The 20,743-nt window shown below is 41.8% G+C and overlaps 1 protein-coding gene and 1 long non-coding RNA gene across 7 annotated transcripts in view; one reads left to right on the top strand and one right to left on the bottom strand.

Moving 5' to 3' along the window:
* Positions 1-8,532, bottom strand: part of LOC115344607 — a 55,952-nt gene extending 47,420 nt beyond the window's left edge. For both annotated transcript variants that reach the window (XR_005933018.1, XR_003924569.2), the window contains exons 1-3: positions 8,398-8,532; positions 5,704-5,850; positions 5,064-5,267 (exon numbers count right to left, since the gene is read on the bottom strand). This is a non-coding gene — a long non-coding RNA (uncharacterized LOC115344607). The remainder of the gene's footprint in view (positions 1-5,063; positions 5,268-5,703; positions 5,851-8,397) is intronic.
* Positions 8,533-8,601: 69 nt separating this feature from the next.
* Positions 8,602-13,583, top strand: TMEM17 (transmembrane protein 17). Of its 5 annotated transcripts, none has more exons than XM_041125456.1 (6): positions 8,714-8,828; positions 10,803-10,921; positions 11,677-11,746; positions 12,026-12,129; positions 12,385-12,498; positions 12,903-13,583. In XM_041125456.1, the coding sequence occupies exons 2-6, from the start codon at positions 10,871-10,873 to the stop codon at positions 13,242-13,244; spliced, it is 681 nt and encodes a 226-aa protein (XP_040981390.1). In that variant the 5' UTR covers positions 8,714-8,828; positions 10,803-10,870; the 3' UTR covers positions 13,245-13,583. The 5 variants fall into 5 exon arrangements, with proteins under 5 accessions (XP_029878079.1, XP_040981390.1, XP_029878077.1 ...); XM_041125458.1 differs by lacking the exon at positions 8,714-8,828 and adding an exon at positions 9,126-9,205; XM_041125457.1 differs by lacking the exon at positions 8,714-8,828 and adding an exon at positions 9,298-9,408.
* Positions 13,584-20,743: the final 7,160 nt, after the last annotated feature.

The raw sequence follows: 20,743 nt of genomic DNA, 5'->3' as shown, positions 1-20,743 counted from the left end.
GCTTTGGGACAGGAGGATGAAGTTCCCTCTCCAGGGCCTTGTTGATTTACACGGAGGATTTTAGGCAAGTCAGATGTGCCACGTTACACCAGACAAGACTGTGATAAATGAATTTAGTCCCAAACAGGATTCCAATCAAAGTTTACAATTTATTAAATGAATAAAGGCAAGCAAACAGCCCTGGGTGCGTCGGGAGTCTCTGCTCTACCAAGATGCACACTGTGAAAAACAACCCATCTTCTTTTATAGTCTAACATTAGTTACATCGTGTCCTTCCAAAAGACTCTCCTCCTCCTGGTTGTGCAGGTGCAGTAGTTCTCCTAGAAACTTCTCAAACTCTCCTCATTGGCTGAGGGGTCTTCTATACAATGTATCTCCTACCAAGCTCCTCACTGCTCGGGCATGACAGCAGACATCCTGTGCAACAGGCGACACCCTGCACAACCACAGCTGTGGCCATCAAAACCCCAGCAAGTTCGCAACAGAGCACCTACCCCCCCCCCCCCCCCCCCACCCCCCCCCCCCCCCCCCCCCCCCCCACCCCCCCCCCCCACCCCCCCCCCCCCCCGACAAATGCATATAACAAATTGCTTACACACTGCCACTTCAATACACCCTCTATTCATACATACTAAAGATCACCCCGTTCGTAACCTCGCTTAATACTATGATAAATGCCTCAGTTCTCCCCTAGGATCTCTTGTTTAACACTGCGCAGTTAACAACAAAACCGGTTTTGGGCTGGCAAAAAAGAACTATATACATATCATCCGTTTCCTCCCAGCCTGCGGTTATATGAGGACCGACAAAATGGTTAAAGATTACATATACAGTGAGGGTCACATTTTATTATGCGGCCCTAGCATTGTTTATATTGACACGAATCAGATGAACACATTTCACAAGACCTAGTGGATATTCATGATTTTTTAAAAGCAAAAGTGACTAGCTGAATAGAAATCAACTAGTCAAGTTGACTTCATTGATTTCCACCTCCCACTTTAATTACGTCTTACTGATCATGATGGCAAAGTACATAATTTGTCACACTGTTAACACAAAGCCTACAGCACCTCAGCACAGGTCTTCCCTCTCAACTAAACTGCTGCAACTCAGTGATGTTACAGAGGCAAAAAATCTGGCCCAAGCTGTGCTAAATTCAAATGAAAGGAGAAAGAAATCACAGTGCAGTGGCACTTCACAGCAGGCTCTAGCTTTTCCCACGGGTACCTCTGGTTGTCTTTTAAACATGTATAAACACAGTATGTATTTGCCTCTTGATATGGATGCTGCAGTTTAAAAACAACACTTCACCTGCACAGTGAACTCAGTTCATTTCTAATTAGAGCTGCTGCACCAGCATTTAATGTTTTAAAACACAGTTGCAATAAATCCTGCAGCTGTAAATTCAATATTTCATAAAGGCAGGCGAGACCTTGTAGACAGAGTCTGAGGGAAAAATTTGCTCTTGAGTCCTGTAATAAAGCATTTCAGGGAAAAAAGAGGACAAGCAAGCAAGCTGGATTTGATCCTTCAATCCTGCCTCCTCCACCCTGAATGGGAACAATGCAGCATGCTGGAAAGGAATTCCTTGATTTTAAGCAACATCATTATAGCAAAAATCCCTTTAGACTTTCTCCAGTCTTAAGCACCACTTTATAGATTCTGGTTACATGAAAAACCCCATCTTCAAATGACAAGTAGAAATTTTACATTTCAAAGACAGCAGACTGGAGAGTTGTTCAAAATGATCATTCATACTACGACAGCAACCAGTATCACAGCCGACACCGAGGTATAATGGCACAAGTAGCCAACATGTACCCACAAATAAGAAGCCCCTGCCTTAATTCTTTCTTTATTACATTTTCAATTATTTAAGTGCTCTTTGGAACTTTGGAGAGTCACTACACTCTTCCCTTCTTACTACTTGATGAAAATCTGAGCCAAGTTTGCTTTATTTGGAAACACAGCGAAGAGCGTGAAGCTAACAGATTACGAACAAAAATAAATATGGAGCCAAATCTGCATCCCAACAGAGAGATACCATAGAACGCAGTGGTGCTGCACTAACATCCCCAAAAGCATAACCCATGATGTTTGAAGCTAAAGGCCTTGAACCAGAACTCTGCTTCTATGCCTTAATCTTAGGCAGTAAGACTTGTGGGATTTCTAGTCATTCTCACAGTCCTTTACTCTCACAAGGAAGAAGTGTTGGCCTAGACAGGAAGAACAGATAAAGGAAACACACTGATGCTGACTTGACAAGACAACATGTACCTTTACATTCAGCAAAGCTTTAAAGCAGAGGGAGAGTTTGCTCTTGTTTGGAAATCCAAATTTAGGGACCCAAATGCATATCAGAGAATCCAAATATCTGGCCTCAATTTAGGGCACTGCTGCAGCTCCCACTGAAGCTGCATTGATGTTTTGACAAACTTACACTTTTGAAATTAGGCATTTATGTAACTGCCCAAATAGGAATTTAGAAACTAAAAATAAAAAACCCAACCCTGCGATTAGTTTCTTAACTAAACAACAGCCCTCTGCCTAGTGGCTTTTTTTTTTTCTTTTTCTAAATGATCAAATTACTAATGTTACCCCATATCGCTCAGGGTTTCGGCTTGAACTAATTGCAAAGGATGTGCAAAACAGCTATTACAGGGAACTGTCAGCAGCATGCAATAGCAAAATAAACCCTGCCTTTGCATGGGTTTATCATAACGCTTATACATGCCACCTTGGAGTTGAATTTTTAAATACAGTGCCATCTTTGGATTCTGCAATAAAAAGAGAAAGCACCAATGCTCTCAGGGCCCACATCCCAGGAAGCATTTTGCAAAAGTTACACTCAGTACAGGTAAAGCATCTGGTGTGATGCCCAGGGAACACAAACAGCCCAACTATCTGGGGGAGCTTGGATCCACAAAACAACCTCTGGGAGAGCTTAGATCTCTGTAAAGTGTTCAGTTTTCAAACAGCTGGACACCTTGATTTAGCAGAACAACTAGACTCTACCAGTAATCAGAGAAGGACAGACACATGCAGCAAGCACATTACTCCTTTCCATGAACAGCCTTCTGCGGGAACCCACCATAGACGTGAAGCCTCTCTAACTAGTTTGGATTGTATAAATAATAATTAGACACCTAAATTACCACAGAAAAGATTACCTCGCCCACCTATGCAAGCAAAGATGGGACCAAGACTAAAGCCATCAGATCCTCTGCCATAAAGATCCTCCCACACATACTCCCCGCAAACTGCAGAGGTCTGCAAAGCAACTCTAGAGCCAAAGCAGGATTCTCAGTGCACGCTTCTGCACAAAGAGAACAGTGCGGCTATTCCAACCACACACCAGACAAAACACTATTTGCTGAGAATTACTGAGAGCCCCCACCACATTCCTGAGTACCTCCTGAAAGAACAAGTCTCAAGCCTCAATAAGTCTCAAGTCCTGCTCAGATCTGCAGGCGTGACTGGGGCAGAATTTATCCCCAACAAGGTCTGGAAGCAAAGGAAGAACATCATTTTGCTGACAAAACTTGTCATCAGGCAAATAAAAAAAGGTACCCAGCCTGTTTGCAGTGTTATAACATGGCGTTCGCTCGCTATTCCAAATCCACCTTTTGAAAGTAAGGGGCCTCTTGCACTTGCCAGGTCATGCAGAGAGTCCTTTAAGGGCACGTCAAGGATCTTCACGGAAGTGAGAATCTGGCTCAAAATCCATCCATTCACAGTAATCTTGTATACCACAAAAATCTGGAGTACTTTAGCAACACAAATTGTAAAACTTGTTTAATAGCTCTGCCAGCCTTAAGAGTTTCCCAACATGTTTGACAGAACTACAAATCAACAAAATAAAACAAGCTAGTGAGTGGTTCTAACTAAATGCCAAGTACAGCAAGAAAAAAATCAATCCACAGGAGCAAGTAATAGCCCTTTTTTTTTTTTTTCCTGCTGTCTTTATGCTTAAGACTAAAATAGCCAAGATATATTTAATGCATGGAATGACTGCAGCAATATGTAATACTTGAAACAGGGGCCTGGGATAAGTCTCATCATCAACAATAATTGTTTACCAGACACAAATATCCTGTAGGTGTTAAATGAACACTAGGGACTAGTGTACATGTGACACAGAGAAAAGATTGTCCTGGGGTATTGGAAGCCAGGAGCACAGCTGTGAAATTGCTCTGGCAGACACTGTCACAGCTAATAACATGATCCTTTCAAACACACACATTAGAGTCTTCATGGCATTTGTAATTTGTTGACACTCCCAATCCGTCACTTCATTCTGAGGACATGAGGAGAAAGCAAGCCTGTACTCTGCTTGCCTGCACATACCTCGGCTCACCAGCACTTTTTACATGTTTTACAGCACTTCTGCTAAAACACTGGGCAGGTACTAAGGGGCAAGCAAGGAGGAGAGTGATTTCTGTTGCTTGCACACTTATGGCTACATAAGAGAGAGCAGCACAGGCATGCCAGGGAAAATTGCATTTGTGAGATTCTTCACCCGCGTATTCAGAAATATAGCAATTGTGATTCAGGTGCAAAGATAAACCACTGGCACCATTTAAATGAACTCTGTGTTTCTGAAATGCCAACTGTAAAAAACTGCCGATATTTAATTTCGTTAGATATACTGCATCTGGTGTTTATGGCTTAGTGCTGTTGCCAGAGAGCCCCAGGAGCTTCGGTCTGGGAGCCAAGCCAGTGTCTACCAACTTAGTTGGACTACTGTGGATACACAAAGATCCAATATTCCTCTGATTTAAAGCTTTCGGGCAGATTTTCAGAGACTTTTGTTTTATTTATAGCTAGCATGTGTGGAGAGAAATAAAACAGTCATTTAATATGCTGCGCAATTATGGGCCTATTTCTTCCAGTTTCACATTTCAATAGCTTATTCTGAAGCACAGAGAATTGGAAATCTGGTTATTTCTACCTTAACCATTCATACATGGATAGACGCAAAAAAAATCAGTAATGGAACACCTTTCCATTAAAAAAGGAAAAGGCCAAATACAGTTTCATCACAAAATCTGGACACTTACACTATTTATACAGATGGTCATTGTAACTGTTACAGTCACATAACAGTTAAATATTTTTTCTTCTTCCACTCCTTATGGCACAGATTTATATCCTTCTGTTACAGGAAGCGCTGACTTGTCAATGAAGATGCTCTGGTGTTCTGATCCTTGAAGTTTTAAGATTCTCTTCTGCTTGAAACTGGAGTAAGTGCTCTCTAACCCTCCCTACAGAAAATCAGAAGAATTCTGTTCATTACATTGACAAAAAATTGTATGTCTCAGTCTAAAGAAAATTAAACAGCATTAGTAAAAATAAAGTGTATATATATTCCATCTTCAGGGAATATTTTAAGCATAGACAAAAATATTAAACAAAAGTGTGCACAATTTTATTTCGTGGGGACATGTAGGATGCTTGGCCATTTGCTGAAAAGGTAAGGCTGCCAAATATCACAGATTCACACCTTGAGTCTGGAAATTGAGTTCACGTGGCAAATCCATGCATTTCTTGTGGTGTCTGCATTCCACCAGCCTTTCCTTTACCTACTACTCAGTTTTACACTTCACTGACTGCTAAGCTGGATTGCTTCACAGTTTTTGAACAAGGAGAGCCCAATTTTGCAAAGTCCCACTGACTGTCACAGAGCTGCTGGCAGAATACCTGGCTGTATGCTTGACAGGTTTTCAGAATTGGGGAACGTAAGAAAACCAAAGTGTTTGGGAGATCAGGGCCCCCACTCAAAGCCACTGGCATCAGGAAAAGGCATAACATCGTGCAGTTCAGGCAAAATTCTTCCTTTCTTTCATTCTGAAAAAGTAATCAAAAGGAAAATCCTTAAAGGCTGAACTTTTACAGGCCACCGGATTATACTATGAGAAAAACCTGAGACTTCCGTGAATATCTGACTTAATCAAAACCCTGGCATACTTTTAATTCATATAAACCCGTTCCTTGTGTCTAATTAGCTGAGAGTATGGGACTAGTGTTTCCCTAACTTAAAGAGTGGTTAACCTGATCAGGACCAAGGCAACAATAGTAAAACAAGGTTTCAGGCAATCTCATTAGAAATCTTGCACAGATTCATCATCTTGCCACTGTCTATAGCAGAGAACTTTATGGTGAGATCTGCTAGATAGTGCAAGAGTCACCATTATAGTTGTTGAGCCTGACAGGAAATACATTTCTAGCACCTACGGGTAATTGGCAAGATAACAAATATAGACTGCACTTTTTAAAGTTCAGAAACCTATCTAACATTAATGCTGTTTTTCATAATGCTTCCTCAAATCTAAAAGTGATCTTTAAACTCTTCTGTTATTTATGAGGTAGTTAGTCAATTATCAGGCATCCACTCACAGATTTTTATCATTGAAACTGCAGTATACCTCTAGTGCCTTCACAGCTCAGAGCTTTGAGGTCCACATCTGGCTAGGACACAACACAACATGTATGTCTATGACTGCAGCTTGTGTTGCTTTACCCATCCCCAAACAGGCTAGCTAGCACAGGCATCACAGTCACTATTCTGGTTATGCGGGAGCCTCACAGTTCAAGATAGTCAGGTCAAAAAAACTGAAAAATACTCTGACTTTTTACCTTTACTAAATTATTTGCTTGTAGAGCTGTCTTGCTAGCAAGCCTGAGCTACCTAGTTCAAAGGTAGACCAGGTAGCATTGCTGAGCTGCGGTCACTGCTGTACAGACACATCTTGTATGACAAAAGCTACATCACCTCTTTTCTTTTACCTTACATTTTGATACTTTGTAAGGAGTATTTTTCACTGGATGACTTATCTGTCTGCTTATGTCCAGGATGTGCTGAATTACGTGCCTTTTTCTGTAATGTGCCTGTTTCAACACAAACTGCAAACAGCATTTCACAGGACTCAACTTTTCTTGTTCTGTCTTATCTGTAAAATAGGGATAACCCTTACCTGTGTTGCAAATGTTATTTTCTAGGAGTACTTAAACAGCAAAGCCCGCTGCCCTCCCTGCCTCTAAGGGGACATTGCACAGCATCCCTTGAAATTCTGGGATATCTTTAATTCCTTTTCCCTTCCCATCTGTGCCATTATTTTAAAATCATTTCCTCTTCATTTCTTCTGAAGGTCTTCAGGTTTTTTAATTCAGATTTCTGCTAGCATACCCGTGTTCGGAAAAGTTCTTTGAAAAGTATCTGTTGTCAATACCACATCAGTCATCAGCTCAAAAGCCAAATGGATTTCTCAGAACTCCTGCTTGTTTAGCCATCTTTCTCTGTAGTTCTCCCAGTGGGACAGAATGAAATTAAATTTAAACTAGGCTTTAAATTATTTAGTCAGAGATAATTGAGTTTGGAAAGCCATACTGGAGAATGATCACCCAGGGAAGTAGGTAAATATGATTTTGGGAGAGGAGGGGGGGTAGGAGAAAGGAGTTGATGTGTCATATTAGGTACAGTAAAATCACAAATGTTATCAGTTCTTATAGTAAAAGGCACAAGCTGCTCTTTCATTCTGATCGCGCAGAAAAGTATTTCCTGCGCACTTAAGAGCAGCATCCTTTCTCCTCAGAAGGAATCAGGCCCTAAGGGTGCTGAAAAACCTGGTGAACAGATTACCTCATTTTTAGGGGGACTACATTTTCCAAATAAAAGAAGCAGCAGAACTTGTATTTACATTATTAACTTTGCATAATGCCATGAGGGTGTCCTATAAGGGACAAAAGCTAACTAGAATAAAACAGCTGTGTTGATCTCACTGCTGCTTTTAACTCAACAGTGACACAGACAGGTTTCCTTGAGGAAAAGGTATTTTCTAGTTTAGCTATATCTGAATCTTCATAAAGCAAGGATAATTCATATATACCTTAAGTACTAAAATAGCTCTGTTCATATCCATCCTTATTTTACTCCCCCGTCTCTCCAGCCATCATCGAGCACTGTCATTCTCCTGGATTTATCCTGACAGAAGCAGAACAGTCCTGCAACTGCTTTCCTTAGACAAGTATTTCGTAATTACCTTTACAGAACAACCCAAACCCTGCCCTAACAGACTAGAAAAAAATCCACTCCGACTGATTAGAAAGGAACCAAGACGATGTAGGAGCTGAGGAAAGCCACTTGGGGCTGGCACGCACCAGCACCTCCGAGGCAAAAGGATGCCGTTTTGAGCAACTCTCACACGCTGCGCTCGCTGCCGACTGTGCCATGAATGGCTTGGGGTGACCTGCCTACTGGGTGCTGCTTTTTCATTTTCCAGGGATGACAGACAGTCCCAATAGGGCAGGAAAGCACCACGCTTGCGCAGTGACTGTGACAAGCAAAAACGTTCTCCTGCATCCACATATACATCACAGAAGTAAGCGGGAACGTACCTCTACGTGCACGTAAGCGCACACCAAGGCAGCAGTGACCATTCTCACGCACGTAGCACAAATAAACATGCTTTTACATCATACCAGAAAACATAAATTTCTGGGATCGGTATCTCTCCCAGAAAGCTCCACTGTAACACTGTCCCCGGGTCAGAGGCACCGCTCTCCTCCCCCCAGAGCCGGGAAAGGCCTCCCACCGTCCCGCACCCCTGAGGCAACCACGGCCCGGCCCACGGCTGGCGGGAACCCGCCAGCGCCCCCGCCTCCCCACCGCGCCTGCGCGCCCCCGCCTCGTCGCCACAGCAACGGCGGGCCGCGGCGCCCCAGCATGTCGCTGCCCGAGCCCCTGAGGAGGCAGCTGGGCTCCTTCAGCCGCACCGTCTTCACCGACAGCCACCGCACCGGCCCGCAGTACCCGGGCGACCGCGCAGGTAAAGCGCAGCGCCTCGCCGAGCGGCGCGCCAGCAACAAAAATGGCGGCGGGTGCGGCTGGGGCGGGGGGAAGCTTCCCGGGAATGAAGATGGCGGCGTCAACCGTCCCCTGGCCGACGCTGGGGCGGGGCCTCGCGCTGAGGCCCTTGCCCGCCCCGGGGAAGCGCCGTGAGGGCTGTGTTCTCCCACCGGCGGGGCGGCCTCGGCTCTCTCCCGGATTCCCCCAGGCAGACCTGTGCCATCTGCAGGGGTAGCCGCCTCGCCCCCCGCCCCCGCCGGGCAGGAAGGCTGAGGTGCCTGTCCCAGAGCCCCGTCGCTGTCCTCCAGATCAAGGGGGGTCCCGGGCGAGGGCCTCAGAGTAACCTTGGCGACACAGGTACCGGCCCGGGGGGTGAAAAGCAGAGGTGCCTTTTAGACGAGGTCTGGTGTCATTTCAGTCGCGTAGTGGGGCTTCGTGGATGCTGTCTGGGGTAAAACTACAGCAGCTGCGCTATGACCCTGTGCTTCCCATGCCGCGGTGTTGCAGGCCTGAGACGGGCTTAAAATGTGAAGCAGGGAACTGTCTTGATTTAAAAGCAGGTATGGAGAATGCTCTACACCCGCCTTTGCAGCTTAGTAAGCAAGCTTGCGTAAAATATTGCAGTTAAAAATCCATTGTTACTCACACCCCGGGCACTCTGCCTGTGCCCAAATAAAAAGTAGAAGTGATTTATGGAGAACACGGAGCAAATAAAAGACCTGAGCTGTTGTTTTATGCTCAGTAGTCCTGCACAGTTAGGACACCAGGTACTTAAAGCATGTAGAGGTGTACTAAGCTAGAGTTAGACAGCAAAAACTCAAGCTTGCAATATGCCAGCTTTCTCTTTATTTTTCCAGCTCTATCGTAATGACTGATAACTGTTCCTTCATCATATTGCCAGTGAAACTTGCAGGCCAACATGCCCCCTTTTCATACCTTTAGAGTAGCCATGAAAATAGTCTCTCTACATAGAAAGGCTATAATCATTTCAACTGATAAATCCATTCCAAGCTGATAAAATTAATCAAAAAGTCATTCTTATTTCAAGACAGGAGTACTCATTTTCTTTGTGTAGTTATACTGCTAAGTTACTAATTCTTCGTTTCTTTTATCATCACGGAAATATTTTTCTTAACTCCAGGAATAGCTTCTATTTTTAGTAATTTTTTTTCTGTTTCCCATTATGAAAACTCCTGTGTGAATATCTAACCCACTGAAACCAGTTGCAAATGTACCACTAGCTTCTTAAAGATCAGGATTTCAAAAATTAAGTTTACACATACATACCTTAGTGAGTTGCTCTAGCATCAAAGAATTTGCCATCGCAATACTCTCTGGCTTTTCCATAAATTTTACCAATCCCAGAAAATAAGCATTAGTTCAATTTAGGGATAAAGATGAATTAGAATTGGCTTATATTGCTAAACATTCATCCAAAACAGAGTTTTAAAACTTGAGCAGAACTTACAAATACCAATGCTATGTCAATGAAACCTTTAACATACCTAAAACATTGTCATCACAATTGAAATTAGAGCTCTTGGCTTCTCTGTTTTTAAGTAACATGGCCATGAACCACTAAGTTTTCATCCAATACATACAGGGCATAAACATAGTTACCTGTAATTGGATGGTCATGGTTTTTTGGAAGATAAAACTGTTTTAGAATTTTATCTCAGTGGCCTCCAAAGTCCTCCTGGTGTTTAAGAGCTTCATGCATTAGGACAGCTGGGACAATTTTAGGTAGATGGTGAAACTGGTTTTGAGGTACCTATAGATTTTCATTCCTTTGCAGGTGTAAGAAAGTGTTGATGCTTAAAAATGGGATTATTAAATATATATATATTCGTTGTCTTGCACCTTCTATTTCAGTATAACAAATCCCTGCCCCTCACACCCTACCCTTAACGTCCGTCCCAGTTCTGTTCCCAAATCCTCCTCCCTTCCCATCTAGTCTAGTAGCTACCATGAATACTTCTGCAACTGGCATAAAGGCTTCTGGAACAGAGTGTACCAGGCTGCATGTGGCTGGACTGGAAAAAGGGATGCCAGACTGAGATGGAACAAAGACAGGTATGAGAGTCATTGGAAGATATGGAAAGAGAAGTCAGTGTCAGAAGAGAGGTGGTTCTGAGGCTGGAAGGAAGACAGTGTGACTGTTCAGACTCATTTTCACTCGAATATCACCATTGTGACAGACAGGGGCACAGGTCTTGAATACAAATCAGCAGGTCACAATGAATACTTTCTAAACTTGCTCAGGTAGTACCAAGTGAAGATGTGCCTACAGACTTCATTTGGGGAAAACACGAGAAAGGAGACCGTTGGTAATTGAAGTAAAGTGAATACAGTGTCAGTTAACTAGAATATGACAATAAAATGTCACCCATTAAAAATGAATGATTCCCTTAGAATGCCCTTTTAATTTTTCCTTGTTTTAAGTCTAATCTTGTAGGCCTATTATAAAATCCTAAATACAGAACTTATCACCTGCATGTTAGAGTTCAATATTTGCTTTTCTCTACATTGTATGAATGCATTTTGTTCTCTCCAGACTTTAAAGGATAAGTTTTAGTTTGACACATATTTGAAATTGTTAGCTCTTAAGAACTAGAAGAATTACTGGGTTCTTGCAACATCGCTTCCATCCAAATGTCTATTTAAATAAAGATTGACAATGAAGAGTGGGCAATGCAAACCTGCTCTCTAGCAGTAAGTCATTAGTCAGGAGGATCATCTACAAAATAACAATAATCCAGCATGTACTCATTTAAACTTTGGCCATTCTCTTAGGAACAGCAGTGAAATAACCACTAACTTTTCTGCAGTGTCAGTGTACAGCACTACTTGAGCTAAGCCTATCAGTCAGAGATTGTGGAGTAAGCAATAAGCCACCAGGTGATTAACAATCAGACACTCAACTTGAATATGTGACTAAGTGATAAAAATTCTGTGTCCTGTGAACTGAAAGTTGCATTAGATTCCAGGAAATGGTGTAACTCAAGATAGGGTAAGAAGTTTTCCTCTGTATATATAAAAAAATTTTTCTTAACATTTAATTTGACTGGGAAGAGGGTTAATGCCCTGCTTGAAGCTCAGATGTAACAGTATCCTTCTGTCATGTTTATGGAAGTATGAAACAAACTAGGAGTAATAAAGACTTCTCTCTGTCTACAGATAATGAAATAGTTTCCAGTTTACCACTGCAGATGTCCCTCTATTTCAATGTTTATTTTTTCCCATTTTGGTGGCTCAGCACAGTTGTCATGCTCCATCTGAAGGTGAGTCCTGAAGGAAAGTGATGGTTTGCAAATGTAATATATTTCTGATCAAACACCTCCTAGTACTGGCATAGAGGTCACTGGAGTTAGAGATTATTAGGTTTACTTGGGAATTCCTTGGAACTGGATGTTCAAGACTATTTGAAAGCCAGTACAACACTGTCAACTTACAGTAGCATACAGTGTCTTCATTTAATCACAAACAGCATGTTATGAAACAGCACAGCGAAACTTTTACTCTCTTCTTCCCTCTAGTATCCGGTCTTGTCAGATTACTACAAGTTCATCCTGGTCACAGTCATGATCCTAGCCTCTCTAATAGAGGTCATTCGACTCTACCTGGGATACATGGGCAATCTGCAGGAGAAGGTATGTTACCACATGTATGTATGTATTTGTGCAGGGGAGGTTTTTGGAGTTTAACATAAAGTGGTCTACCAGTTCATCTAAGAGATTTAAGTTGAGGGGATGGTTATTTCTCTTAAGTTACAGTCTGCATCTTCTATTCCCTTGGCATCAGATTCCACTTAATTTTGTGCATTCCATAAAGTTTTCCCTCAGAAGAGAGCCCTCTCACTCCCCAAAACTGTTTCGTCAGAAAAAAAAGTATGGTTAAAAACACAGTATATGGAAACGTTACCTCACTTTTGCCATTTTACATTATGTGGTGGCTTTTGGAAGATTAAAAAAAAAAAAAATGTGGTTTTCTCCACAAAGTTTTGGGTTTTTTCATCTCCAACTGCCAGTTAATAGGTGATGTCTCCCTGTTATAGGTCCCTGAGCTGGCTGGGTTTTGGCTTCTGAGTCTCCTCCTGCAGTTGCCTATAATTCTCTTCTTGCTATTCAATGAAGGTCTGAAAATTCAGCCACTGGAGCGAGCAGTCCATATCGTCTTTGCCCTCTTCCTCACCTTCCAAGTCATTGCAGCCTTTGTCACCTTGAGAAGAATGGTGAACAAACTGGCAACTCGCTTCCGCCTTAATGAATTTGACCAGCTGGAGGAACATCCTGTGCCTGATTTTTACAGCCTGGGTAAAGAAGAGAGAGCAGTTTCCATGGCTGGTAGGGGCCCCAGTGCTGGCTGGAGATCACACACTGAGGGCCTGAGAAGCTAACAGAGGCAAGCCTCACGTTGCTACAACTCTGTTTCCATTTTGTTGGGTCATTCTTTACCTTCCTACATCAGTGACATTGAAGAATAGGTCTTGCTTAAGAGCCAACATTAAACCTCAGAGATTGGAGCTCCCCTCTCCAAGAAAAATCAAAGCCAATTACATAACTGGCTTGAGTGGACTATTTGTGGACTGTTACTGCGTAGAGTACCAACAGAGTGGATTTGGTGGTTTTTACATTTTACGAAGTCATGTGGTGTTTTTAAAAAATCAGAAGCCTTTTTTCCTCACTGTTTGCACAGAATTGTTTTGTTTACAATAAATCTTTTATACATGTTTTCATTTGCGTTGATACCAGTTTTCTCTCTGTTCTTCCAGATACGTTGCACATATTTAATGTCTGGTACCTCAGTTAAGCCAGCCCCCCCCCAACCCCCCCTCAAACCCAAGACAACAAAGAACCCCAAGAAATCTTGAGGCCCAGAAAGAACAATAATAAGATAGTGAATAAAGACTACAGTTTCAGAGGTGGTCTTCCAGATAATTCCATCACTAGGAATTCCTTACTAATAAACTAGGGATGGAATTTTAAAAGTACTTCTTCCTCAAAACTCCTACACTCACCTACTTTGGCTTAGCTAGAGTTTTAACTATCAACCCGTTCAAAGAGGGTGGTGCAGTTTTCTCAAATGGAGGATTCAGTAAGTCAGCAGTAACAAAATTACAGCCATTAAAAAAATTGGTTTCTGTCACTGAAAGGCAGAGCCTGTTTCTTACAAGCCAGGGCATATACCAAGGTTCTCTCATTCCTATTATTTGTATTAATGTCTAGACTGTCTTCTCCAGTTTCGGTAATGGCTAAAAGTTCACTTTTTCTGTCAAGGAGGGATGGGGATGAAAAGGTAAAATAAAATTTTCATCTGAATGCTTTGAGTCTTAAGCAGGGCAAGAGTTGTCAGTTTTGAGAGCTGGCACAAACATCCAAACTGCTCAAAGGAATGTAAAGAAGATGGGTCTAACGTGAAAAATGCACAGTGTGCTTAAAGCTGCTGCATATTTAAAGCTTATAGCAAAAAGAAGGCATTGGCTTTGTTTTATACCAAAACAGTTCATTTTCTTTTTAATCCATGAGTGGTACAATTAATTCTACTAAATTTCCTTCTTCATTTTGTTATTATAAAGCATATATTACCAGAGCACATACCCCTTTGTTTTTAAACAAATTACTGGCTTGGATTGGCTGTTGTGCAGAAAAAGAAGCTTTCTGTAAGAGTCTCCAAGAGTACCTTTAACAGTTAATATAAAACATTTAGAGCCCCATATTTAGAGCCTGCAAGAGAGACAGTGAGGTTTAAGCAGAAGTTACGTCATTTCAAAAACACTTTTACAGCATTAGAAACTACTTGTAAAAACATTCTTAACTGATGCGACGGGAACATTGCACATATTTTTATGTCAGCCACAATTACATTACTGGAGAGTGCCAAGGTCAGGGCTGATGAGCTACAGGGAAAGCTTGGTAGGATCCACTACAGTAACAGATAACGGCATAATGGGTCCTGACAGGCCAGAAACATCAAATACCTTGGAGCATCTTTTCTCCAGTGATTGTCACCAGTAACTCAGATGTCTTAGTGCCTCAGTAACCATACAGAGCTGCCTCTTCCTGCCCAAATACAGTGGGACTAACACCAAAGGCCGCCCTTCCTGGCCACAGATGTAGGGTAGACCAAGCTCACATCCAGCACTAGGAAGACCTGGGTGTTAGAGAAATACAGGCTGATGGTGCAGCGTAGGAGCCAAGCACTGCTAGTTTTCAATGCCTTCCAACAGTTTGTCTAAGAGAACATCCAAGTTAAGGGAAAGCAGTACTTTTTCCATAGGCACACTGGCTCTCGGAATCTGCCCTTGATAACATTGACAGGGCAAGCACTGGGACAGCTTAGAAGTGCACTAGGGCAGTTGCCATCCCTTCTGCTCTGCATGTAGCTTGCCTGTTCCCCTTATTAGAAGCCCACTATGGGAGATTAGTAGGGAAGTATACTGAGATGGTACAGTAAGCCAAGCTCTGAGGAGGTAGAGTGATTATGTATAGTAATCTGATCTCTTGCCTTAACTAGAAAATGGCATATCCTTTGGTTTTCTTTCCTGTATCACCTTAAAAAGTTTAAAACTTAAACTCTTCTGTGAGATTAAGAGTGTAATGGGTGGGAAGGTTTTTAATGCCAACTACATCAAATACAAGATAAAGCTGAAAAAAAGTCAACCATACACCAATCCTGGCAACAAGGAGCTAGCCTCCAGGCTAAGACCATGAGGTATGATTCAAAATCATATCGACAAGAAAACATCGATGAGGCAATACAGGAAATAATAGAATTCAGAGAAACACTGTTAGAAGTAGAGTTGCCTGGAAATGCTTAAGGTAGAAACCAGTCTGTCATGTAAAGCTTCAGCAACTTATTCGATAAACACAATATCTCTGCATTCTCTCTGCTCAGGCCTCCTAACAGACCTGCTAGTCTGTTTTTAATTTCATCATTACCAGTTTAAACATTTAATTATGAAGAAAGCCTGCAAGCACCTAGAACTCACATTAAGTGCCTACAGCTGCAGTTTTTCCATGAGTTTTCTGCTCGTGTACCCAGAGACAAGAGGAAGAAATTACAGTAGCGCTCAGGAAAACAGAACAACAAACGGAGAATTGCACTGAAACTTTCCTTCAGTTTCCAAATTTTACAAGAACTGGTGAGATGTCAAACAAGCAGAAAATATACTAGTCACTTGTAACAGTCAAATTTCAGACACATAAAAGCAAAATTTGGAGCAGAAGCTTTCTATAAGCATGTTGGGGTGGGCAGGGAAGAGAATCAAGTGAAATAAATGAGGAGAAGAAAAGTAGGAAAAACACTACAGAAGGTACTTGCACAGTAAGTATAAATGAGAAAATAAGTGGAGGAACTTTTTAGCATCGAGAGAAAAGCAGCAATAATGGCATTAATGTTTTAAAGAAAAACATAGGAAAGCTTGGTTTGGTTCTAATGAAGTAGTTCAGGAATAATTGCCAGAACAGACTGGAAGCAGTGAAAGGTACATGAGAACTTCAAACGGGCACAGCAGGAAAGCTAGCAGTCCTTCATAAAGCCTCTTCCTCCTGTTACTCAGATAGCTATGGGCAGGTGTGTTGTCCCATAGCAGGAAGAATACGCTCATCTTGCAGTGCAAAGTGTTCATGAGTAGAACATGAGAATTTAAGATTCAGCAAATCAGGTGTTTGGGGAGTGAGGGGGTTTGGTGTTCCCCCTCCCCCCCAGAACAGATGGAAACAAAGGTGGAAGGAGGGAACTCAAGAACATTGGAAACTAGTAGAAGTTCATTGAGCAGTATCTAGACAGTTTTGAACACAAGCTGTACCATAGTGGCTTTTTGCCACACTAGGGTTTGTGCAGAGAAAACCACAAAATGTATTTTTTGATGATCTAAATAGCCACCAATAGCTCTTCCTTCACAAACAAGATCTCTGAACAGCAGAAGTCTATATACAGAACTCAGTTATTTCATTTCACCAAGTTTACTGTTAGGAAAGGCCAACAGCCAATTTTAAAGGAAATTTGTACCAACATATTTCCTTTAACTGAAGAAAAGAAATGAGGAATGGGTATATTATCTTAAAATGCTCTTTTTTAAAGTTACTGATCAATTTGAAGATGAGGAGTATTTTGCATTCAAGGGCATAGTTGCCGTGTTGTTAATACCTGAACTCAGCATGTGTTCCTTGTCTAAAATAGACTTTGTAAAAGGATTTATTTTTTTTTAATAGTTGCAGGACTTACGAGAAGGGGAAATTAAATTTGTAAGAGGCTTCAATTATGTACCTTACTCAAGCAGATCTGATAAAGCAGACATGAGATAAGGCACAGATTTGATAAAAAACAGACAATTGATAAAAAAGGGGATACAACATTAACCTTTCTGTATCAACAATTCACTCTTCCAGATTGCTGAAAGAATTGCACCCCAAGGAATGAGATCATACATTTCACTCTTGCCTTTGTCTCTTATAAACTAGACTAGACTTAGTGTTAATCTTTAAATAGTTAATGAAACAGGTAGAATTGGCATCATTACACGGTCTGATAAGATAGTCAATAGTAATATTTGATAGCTAGGTAAAGCTGCAGAGATCATTTATTTTGAAAAACAAATTTTGTTTCTCCAGGACAAAGATCGGATGGCAGCAATTAAAAAGGACTTTGTTCAGTGCTTCAAATAAAGCAAAGATAAGAAAGAGGTCTTCTACAGGAGGCAGGCAAAGCAGTATATAAGGGTCAGCTGATAAGACCAAGAAGAATTTAAACTATAACAGAATAAATAGGTTCAAGAAGCATAACACTGAGGAAAAATGTGTATGTTGATGATTGATGCCACTGACGGAGCCCCTGGGGACACGAAGCAGAGGATTTATTAAAAGGAAATAAATGTGCGAGGTTACTAGCTTGAAATCTTATAGGGATTCAGAGGAAACATTATTCCCCCAGCTAAGCAGCTGCCTACAGGACACAGTTCCACATTCATTAAATACATGCAACTTTTGCAGCTCGTTATTAAAAAAAACACTTTCTTCTTCAGATGATCAAAGTTTGAAAGTAACAAAAATATAGTCCCTGGGAAGCACATACTCGCCAAGAGACATGAGCACAACAGAGAAACCGCGGAAAGAAACGAACAAACCTGTCAGGCAGCTGCAAGCGCAACCGTGCTAAGACCTATAGCTTCCCTGGTGAGTTTAGGAAGTATTAGTGACTTCCTTGAAAGCTGTCTTGAACATCCAGTGTTAGGGAAGGAGTTCCTGCAGTCTGTGAAGGAAGCTACTGTTGTTCTTTAAGGGATAGAAAAGACCCTTCTTTTTTCACAGTGGTAGACCCACACTGTTCCCAAGTAAAAAATTCAAGCAAAAATGCTTGAACACTCTTTAGTTACCACATTCTCAATTTATTGAAGATGTGCCATAAGCTGAATTCATTAAAGTGAGAAGAATATCAGATATACCTGTTCCTAATCCCTTGTACTGCTAATGCCAGGGGAGATGTATTTCTTATGAGTTTACACAGAGAAAGCCTATGGCAGGCTGGAGCTTTGAACAGAACCTCCTATTCCATGCAGCTACTCGTCCCCAGTTGCTTAAAGAGGAGCCTACTGCTTGTGTCAATCCAGAGTGATTCCTATCAGTCAATGTGTTTGATCTCCTGTTTGAATTACAGAAAGGATTTTAGCATGGACGTTTGTTCTCTCTTTGTTTTGCCCTTGACCCCATGGCTTTTTGCACAGGAAATACAGAATTTATCACAAGATTAAAACTTGCAAGAGCACATCAGAAGATACCTGAGTATGCTAATGACTGCAGGCTATTAATGTAAAAGTAAAAAATTAAAATATATAGCTAAAGGATTCTGTGTTTGACTTTTTTGTTTGTTTGTTTTTAAAACACCTCAGTTTGAAGTGAAATCTTACCACAACCAGAAATACTACAAATCCTCCCATTGCAAAGCAGCTGGGAGTAGTTGAACAACAAGTCTTTGAACAATTCCTTCACTTTGAAAATCCTGGTGAAACCTAAAGCTCACTCGGGTTTTTTTCAAATGATTCAGCACGGTTAGTAGAGCATGTATAAAAACATGGGGGGGGGGGGGGGGGGGGCAGGCAAGTGTTATGCCAAGGATGTTCCAATAGTCACACAAACTATTCCAGCAGCCTATGAAGAAATACCAGAATTGATGGGAGTAGAAAATCCTCAGCATATGCCAGTGGCTTTCTGCAGGCACCCCCTATATTCTGAGTGCCTCAAATGCAGTGACAGTGGCTCAGAGTGCCCTGAAGGACAGCTGAGCAGTCTGAACAGAGACTGTGATGATGGAAAAGTTTCAATGTTATCACACTGTTAGAAACATACCTCCAAAAGTTATTAGCATCTTTTAGCCAAGACAAAGCTATGCTCCTAGGAAAGAATAACTGGCTGATTGTTGCTTACCTCAGGCTTCACCTGAAAGCCACAGCTGTTTAGAAAGACCAACACCACCCTGAGAAGTTACCTCCAGAAGAGCAAACTTTACTGCAGAGGGGAAAAGGATTAAATAACCTCAGGCTGCACCCCGGCTAGGAACAAATTCAGGAGTATCTCACAGCCCTGATTGAAAGAACTCAAAAATCAGAATTAATGGGTTGCATGGGGACAGCTGTTTGGGATGCCCTGGGTGTAGCTTTGGCCAATTAGCAGATGTCTCCTCATGCCCAGGAGATACAAGGGCACTTGGTGAGGAGCAGCAACAGCAGGCGATGCAGGGCTGACCTGGTGAACCGCTCACGTGCGCCACATTGAAGAGCGTGTGATGAGAGCACGTATGCTCAGCTGATGTGTCCCACCAAAAAGAAACACCACTCAGTTTTGACATTTGGCAATGATTTTCTTTCCTTTTTTTTTTTTTTTTAAATCAATCACACAGGAAGAAATAAGGGTTAGTCTTGTGCTGGTAGGCACTAAAATACTAGTACTCTGTGCCTGCAAACAAGTATGTGTATAATCCCCAAACAGAAAAACAATTGCCTCCACCTCTGTGCAATATCTACAGTGCTGTGCTAAGAGTAAGAAGCAAGCACATGAGCACTGCCCACTACATACACACATGAACTTTTAGCCAGTGCGAGGGATTATTAAATATTTATTTATTCAAAATTGAAAGTGTTCTCATCTGCCAAAAAAAAATCACAGCTTGTCCAGTTATTTGATAGAGCTGCTTTGATTGATAGATAGCAGAAACAACGTGCTTCTCCTGCCTTGAAGGCACTTGCACCCTCATAGCAGAGCATTGGCATGGTGAAATCTGTATTTCTCTAAATGAAGAGACAATGTCATTTTACAATCACCTTGATCCCACTCCTGAGTGTGTGGCAGGGCTTGAGAATTTAAAACTATTCTTTTATGCAATTTTACTTAGGAAAAAGAAGCAGCTGCAACCTGTGCCCTAGGAAAGGTAGGATCTTGTCACTGGGGCTTGCATGCCATGTTGAGCAGGCATTGGCAGGTAAACACCACTTAAATCACAGAGGTTAGCATTCTCCGTATGTGCAAATGCACGTGCTGATCTGTACCCTGTGCACAGGGAGGTTGGATCATATAGTGGTTCTCTGCTCTTTCACCATTCCCATCAGTAATGGAAATCTTTCCGTGTGCTGACTTTGGAGAATATTGAATTTTTCCTCTTTCCTAACTGGAGAAAATGTGATGGCAGCTGCCAAAATCAGGCTCCCGATATTAACTACCTGCTTGTCTTTGTATGTGACCACTTACCAGACCAAGCAATCACAGAGGGCAGCCACAAATGTCCTAGAATTGGGGGGGGGGGGGGGGGGGGGACAAGAAAAAACCCTAAAAGCTGTGAAAGTAGAATGGACAAACAATGAATTACAAAAAATACTGATAAGGCAGCAGCAAAAGGATTAGCCAG

This window comes from Aquila chrysaetos, chromosome 8 (genome assembly GCF_900496995.4).
Source record: "Aquila chrysaetos chrysaetos chromosome 8, bAquChr1.4, whole genome shotgun sequence".
Lineage (NCBI taxonomy): Eukaryota > Metazoa > Chordata > Aves > Accipitriformes > Accipitridae > Aquila > Aquila chrysaetos.
The sequence above is the reverse complement of the archived record's forward strand: the minus strand, read 5'-3'. Positions and strand labels throughout refer to the sequence as shown.

Bases quoted from the DNA above. Each gene is read 5' to 3' on its own strand.
- TMEM17 (XM_041125456.1), top strand. From the start codon at position 10,871: ATGTGGCTGGACTGGAAAAAGGGATGCCAGACTGAGATGGAACAAAGA. The intron at 11,747-12,025 runs GTGATTAACAAT...CTCTGTCTACAG, and splicing joins AGTAAGCAATAAGCCACCAG to ATAATGAAATAGTTTCCAGT. The intron at 12,499-12,902 runs GTATGTTACCAC...TCCCTGTTATAG, and splicing joins TGGGCAATCTGCAGGAGAAG to GTCCCTGAGCTGGCTGGGTT.